The sequence below is a fragment of the Dipodomys ordii genome, unplaced genomic scaffold, assembly GCF_000151885.1.
Source record: "Dipodomys ordii isolate 6190 unplaced genomic scaffold, Dord_2.0 Scaffold31, whole genome shotgun sequence".
In the NCBI taxonomy this organism is placed as follows: Eukaryota; Metazoa; Chordata; class Mammalia; order Rodentia; family Heteromyidae; genus Dipodomys; species Dipodomys ordii.
Genome location: NW_012267247.1, coordinates 4,143,962 through 4,149,921, shown reverse-complemented (window position 1 = coordinate 4,149,921; position 5,960 = coordinate 4,143,962). Strand labels below are relative to the sequence as shown.

The following is a 5,960-nucleotide window of genomic DNA, read 5'->3' as shown; positions in this document are numbered from 1 at the left end:
TTAAATAAAGTATATTTAATGCATTTCTTCAAGCTCACTGAATCTTTTATCCCCCCATTAGAGGTGAGGGGTGGGAAAGGGTAGGTGAGATCAGAAGAGTCAACTTGGCCTCCTTGGCCTGGGCACCCTTCCTTTTTTTTTTTCTTTTTTTTTCTGTAAGTCATGGGGCTTGAACTCTGGGACTGAGACCTCTACCACTTGAGCCACAACACCACTTCCGGTTTTCTAGTGATTAATTTGAGATAAGAGTCTCACGGACTTTTTCTGCCTGGGTTGGCTTTGAACCGTGATCCTCAGATCTCAGCCTCCTGAATAGCTAGGATTATAGGCGTGAGCCACCAGCGTCCAGCAAGGTCACCCTTCATATATCCCTCTCTACTTCCTGCTACATCCTGAACCAGAGCTGTCTGCCCTTCCTCCCTTTACTTGTTTCCCCAAATACTCTGGGCACTGGACTGCCTGTTCCCTGGCTGGTGGCCTGGGGCGCGGGACGGGGAGGGGGGGCCGGACAGAATAGTCTCTATTCTCTAACTTTCTCCATCCTTCTTAAGGCGTAGGCTCTGGTAAATTAATATGGGGCTGATGATAAAGAAGCTCAGTTCATTACTCAGTTCATTCCTCCATGCTTTGAACTTCAGCATTGTTGGGGCAACCGCCACGTCGTTTTTACCTACTGTTTAGATAATTCCTCCACCAGACCAGGCTGTATGCCCTGCATGTGGCAAAGCCGATTGAGGTAGAGACCAACGTCGGGCCATTTCTTGCCTCTGGAGATCTGATGGCAAGGCTCCAGGAAGGGGGGCCCAGGGGAACAGTCCCTAATAGGCCTGGGGTCCTGGCAGAGAGTCACTCCACCTCACTGCCCCGCCTCTGAGGGCGTGGCCTTACCCCAGACCAGTCCTGGGAAGGGGCGGGGCCACGGTGAGGCCCTTCTAGCCACGCCCCCCATGGAGTCACGTAGCTCTGCGGCAGCAGCAGCCTCATTTACCCTGGGCCAGGGCTGAGCTGCTGCGGCTGCTCAAACCTGATCCTGAGCTGCGCTTGCCACTCGCTGCTGCTGGGAACTGGCTGCCCACAGGTAAGGCCCCAGAGCAAGGCATCTCAGCTTCTTCTTTTGACTCTCGCCCTGCCACCCTTGCCCTGTTTCCTGGAGCATCCCTTTTCTGCTTTCTCATAACATCCTCTCTCCTTTCTGTCACTTGAAAAAGCCCATAGCTTACTCTCTCCCACTCTACCCCTTCCTCCTAATTCTCCAGACTGGAACTCAGCTTTCCCAATCCCCCAACTTAATCTACCTCCTGGATATTTCCTTGGGGTCCATCTTTCCTACCTAGGCCATTTTAATCTCAGCCTGTTTTCTGTGCTTTCTAGACAACTTCCAGCTCTTGCCATCTCTGTCTTCAGGTCCTCAGGTCCCTTCCTCTGACTGGCTAGTTTGTATCACCATCACTATCCCTTGCTCTCTCCCCATTAATTTCAACCTTGAATCTCTGTTCCTGACTCCTCCACTGGATATCTGAGGTGTGGGGAGTCTAAGCTCTTCTTATTTTCCATGTCTTCTTGCACCCAGGGGAAGTGTTTCTGGGCATCAGAGATGAACTGGTGCAATCCCTTTCCCTAATCTTCCCATCTAACTGGCACTCTTTCCCTTCCACATTTTATAGCCTCACTGGGGCGATCCCCCAACACAAGGGTGGGGAGTAGTCAGTAAGCAGCCAGGTTTACAGTATTAAGAAGAAAAGCTTATCAAAGCTTACAGGTAGTGCCTGTATTTTTTTTTTTTGTCAGTCCTGAGGCTTGAACTCAGGGCCTGAGCACTGTCCCCGAGCCTCTTTTGCTCAAGACTAGCACTCTACTACTTGAGCCACAGTGCCACCTGTGGCTTTTTCTGTTTTATGTGGTTCTGAAAAATCGAACGCAGTGCTTCATGCATGTTAAGCACTCTACCACTAAGTCACAGTACCAGCCTGGTATTGCTCATATTTGTGTTTCCTTAACTTGCCCCCTTTGTCCCGAGCTTTTCCTTTAGAAGCTAGGTGAAGAGACAATGAATCACAAGTACTTTTGCCTCATTTTGAAGCGTTGGAAATAAGTGCATTTTTCCTAGGGGACCTGTTGAAGAAGCTGGAAATGCCAGGATTTATGCCTGGCATTGAAATTCAGTGCAGTGAAAGAAAAGTTGGCATCCTCAATTGGATAGCAGTTTTATAGGAAGACCTGTAGCTTCAAGACTGCCATCTCCCTGACCCCTGTTCAGCATCTTTCCTAAGCCTGGGAAGGGTGCCCACTAGGGACAAAAGGAGTTATGGGAAATGAGGCCCTAAGCCTGCTAGTTGTCAGTGAGATTGGTGCCACTTTGTTGCCCAGGACCCATGCCAAGGGCTTCTGCTCTACTTCCAGCCTCATGGCAGGGGGGTGGGAGAAGATTTAGCCTGTGTGGCCAGGGGAGGAAGAAGAAGAAGAGTTAGCAGGTGGGATCTAACTTTCATATCATATCTTCATTCCAGAAAGCTGTCACCATGCCCCACTCATATCCAGCCCTTTCTGCTGAGCAGAAGAAAGAGTTGTGTGACATTGCCCTTCGGATTGTGGCCCCAGGCAAAGGCATTTTGGCTGCAGATGAGTCTGTAGGTAGGTAGGGTCTTATTATGAGGGGTGTGTGTGTGTGTGTGTGTGTGTGTGTGTGTGTGTAGTAAGCAGTGGCCAGAGTCTTGGCGAGGGAACAAGTCTTTCCCTACTTTGTTTGCCTCTAGGCAGCATGGCCAAGAGGCTGAGCCAAATTGGGGTGGAGAACACGGAGGAGAACCGCAGGCAATACCGCCAGGTCTTGTTCAGCGCTGATGACCGTGTGAAGAAGTGCATTGGAGGGGTCATCTTCTTCCATGAAACTCTCTACCAGAAAGATGACAACGGTGTCCCTTTTGTCCGAACCATCCAGGATAAGGGCATTGTCGTGGGCATCAAGGTGTAGCCTTGGCTCTTACTAGCAGCTTGGTATAGAAATGGGTGTGTGTAGGAGAGGTGACAAAGAGATTCTCTGTTTCTCCTGCAGGTTGACAAGGGTGTCGTGCCTCTTGCTGGGACTAATGGAGAAACTACCACTCAAGGTATGTGGTGGGTGGGCTTCTGTACCACATGGTGTTAGAGTATTTGGTACTGACAAGAGAAGGGCAGGGTGATGAGGCTGGCACTATGCTTTCAGGGCTAGATGGGCTCTCAGAACGCTGTGCCCAGTACAAGAAGGATGGTGCCGACTTTGCCAAATGGCGCTGTGTGCTGAAAATCAGTGAGCGTACACCCTCAGCACTGGCCATTCTGGAGAATGCCAATGTGCTGGCCCGCTATGCCAGCATCTGTCAACAGGTGTGTTTTGGAGGTTTGGGTGGTCGGACAGGTGCCCTGTGACCTACCCTATCTGCTACCCTTCCCAAACAACTCTGCTCTTGCCCATAGAATGGCATTGTGCCTATTGTGGAGCCTGAGATCCTGCCTGATGGAGATCATGACCTCAAACGTTGCCAGTATGTTACAGAGAAGGTAAATCTGGGCACAGACACATTCTTCAGGGACAGCCTGACAGAGAGATACCTGTACCCCATTTTCCTGGCTTAAATCCAGGAACATTCTCCCCTAACATCTTTCACAGATCCTAGGCCTGGGAAAATGAGCTTGTTCTGGACTCTCACAATCCATGCCCGCTCCCCACCTAGACATAAGCATAGAATAGTAAGCAATGGTCCTATGCCCTTCATTAATATCTTCTGATCTCCAGGTCCTGGCTGCCGTGTACAAGGCCCTGAGTGATCATCATGTGTACTTGGAGGGAACCCTGCTCAAGCCCAACATGGTAACTCCTGGCCATGCCTGTCCCATCAAGTATAGCCCAGAGGAGATCGCCATGGCCACCGTCACTGCCCTGCGCCGCACTGTGCCCCCAGCTGTCCCAGGTACTACCCTGCTTTCTAACCTGCCCCCTATTCCTAAGACTTGTCTTCTTCATGTTTCTTCTTGTGCCAGGCACCAGTATCTCACATCTATCATCCTAGCTACTCAGGAGGCTGAGATCTGAGTTTTTGTTTTTGTTTTTTGCCAGTCCTAGAGCTTGAATTCAGGGCCTGGCTCTGTTTCTGAACCTCTCTGTGTTCAAGGCTAGTGCTCTACCACTTGAGCCACCACTTTTGGCTTTTTCTGTTTATGTGGTAGTGAGGAATTGAACCCAGAGCTTCATGCATGCTACGCAAGCACTCTACCACTAAGGCACATTCCCAACCTCAAGGATTCCTTTTTTTTTTTAAAGTACTCATACTGGAGCTTTAACTCAGGGCCTGGGTGCTGCTGTCCCTTGATTTTTTTCACTCAAGGCTAGTTCTCTCACTTGACCCACAGCTCACATCTTGCTTTCTGCTGATTTATTGGAGATAAGAGTCTTACATGGGGGGGGGTGGGAGGAGGATGGGAAGGGGAAACAAAGGAGGAGGCTACAATGTTTGATAAGAAATATATTCATTATCTTGCCCATGTAATTGTAACCCCTCTGTACAGTATTTTCACAATAATAAAAAAAAAGTCTTACAGTCTTTCCTGCCCAGGCTGGCTTCCAAACACGATCCTCAAATCTCAGCCGCCTAAGTAGCTAGGATTACAGGGGTGAGCCACTGGCACCCAGGAGTCTGTGAGATTATCTCCAGTTAACCACCAAAAAACCACCAAAAGTGCAGTTGTGGCTCAAGTGGTAGAATGACAGCCTGGAGGGGAAAAGCTAAGGGATAACACCCAGACCTCTGAGTTCAAGCCCCAGTACTGGCACCAAGAAAAAAAAAAGAATTCTCTATGGCCTTCAAGGAATATTTACCTTGGAAAACAGAGGGTAATCAGTTTATCTTCTTCCCTGCACTCTAGGAGTAACCTTCCTGTCTGGGGGTCAGAGTGAAGAGGAGGCATCGCTCAACCTCAATGCCATCAACCGATGCCCTCTTCCTCGGCCATGGGCCCTCACCTTTTCCTATGGACGTGCCCTGCAGGCCTCTGCACTGAATGCCTGGCGAGGGCAAAGGGACAATGCTGAGGCTGCCACTGAAGAGTTCATCAAGCGGGCTGAGGTTAGGAGCTAGAGGTTGTGGTAGTGGTGGTTGGTATAGCTGGGTGGGAGAGCACTCAGGTTACAGCCTGGGCAAGGTTTGACATGTGTGGGCTGGCTCAGCCCTAAATCTTCTTCTCTTTTCTAGGTGAATGGGCTTGCTGCCCAGGGCAAGTATGAAGGCAGTGGAGAAGATGGTGGAGCAGCAGCACAGTCCCTCTACATTGCCAACCATGCATATTGAGGTGGCTTAGTTCACACCACAGCCCTTGGCCCAGCCATGTACACCCACTTTTGCCTATTAGTCACAGCTAGAGCCAAATAGCCATGCAGATCAGAGATGCCTTCATCCATTCCTTTCCACTCTCTCATTGCTGCACCTGGGACCATAGGATGGGAGAATATGGAGTCCTTCATGTCTGAGGGCAGGAGAACTTGCTAGAAGTCAGAACAGGATGTGTGGGTCTCCCCCCTGCTTCTGTCAACACCCATGATTTCCTCATGATGGTGTCGCTTCTCCTTGGGCTCTCCTTGCTGGCCTGGGGGTCAGAGGGAAGTAACATCAGCCCTGACCTATGCCTTGAGTACATACCATATAGCAAATAAAGGGTAGCAAAACATGCTACTTTGTCTGTTTGTACCCATCAAATTCCCACTTTCCCTCATCTGATCTCTGGTGATTCTATCTTGGGGGCCTCTGCACGTAGAGGTGAGAGGATGAAGTCTGAGGTTTGCTGGGCTTCAAGTTTAAAGAGGGAGTATATAACCCCATCAGGGATGAAGCTGTGAGTCTTCTAGGGTTTGCCACATAGGAGGCACTTGAGAAACTCCTAAAGGCATATTTTGAGCAAGGTTCAGAGTTAACAGTATAATCCTGATATAA

General features: G+C 49.8%; 1 protein-coding gene across 1 annotated transcript; it reads left to right on the top strand.

The window, feature by feature from the left end:
* The first annotated feature begins 958 nt into the window (after positions 1-958).
* On the top strand, positions 959-5,702 carry Aldoc (aldolase C, fructose-bisphosphate). Its single transcript, XM_013016354.1, has 9 exons — positions 959-1,078; positions 2,508-2,631; positions 2,754-2,965; positions 3,053-3,107; positions 3,203-3,363; positions 3,454-3,537; positions 3,773-3,947; positions 4,900-5,099; positions 5,226-5,702. The coding sequence occupies exons 2-9, from the start codon at positions 2,520-2,522 to the stop codon at positions 5,319-5,321; spliced, it is 1,095 nt and encodes a 364-aa protein (XP_012871808.1). The 5' UTR covers positions 959-1,078; positions 2,508-2,519; the 3' UTR covers positions 5,322-5,702.
* The last annotated feature ends 258 nt before the right edge of the window (positions 5,703-5,960 follow it).

What these genes read in the sequence shown, in the direction of transcription:
- Aldoc (XM_013016354.1), top strand. Translation starts at nt 2,520, where the DNA reads ATGCCCCACTCATATCCAGCCCTTTCTGCTGAGCAGAAGAAAGAGTTG. An exon ending in TGGAGAAACTACCACTCAAG is followed by an intron (nt 3,108 to 3,202) that starts GTATGTGGTGGG and finishes CTATGCTTTCAG; the next exon opens with GGCTAGATGGGCTCTCAGAA. An exon ending in TGTGCCCCCAGCTGTCCCAG is followed by an intron (nt 3,948 to 4,899) that starts GTACTACCCTGC and finishes CCTGCACTCTAG; the next exon opens with GAGTAACCTTCCTGTCTGGG.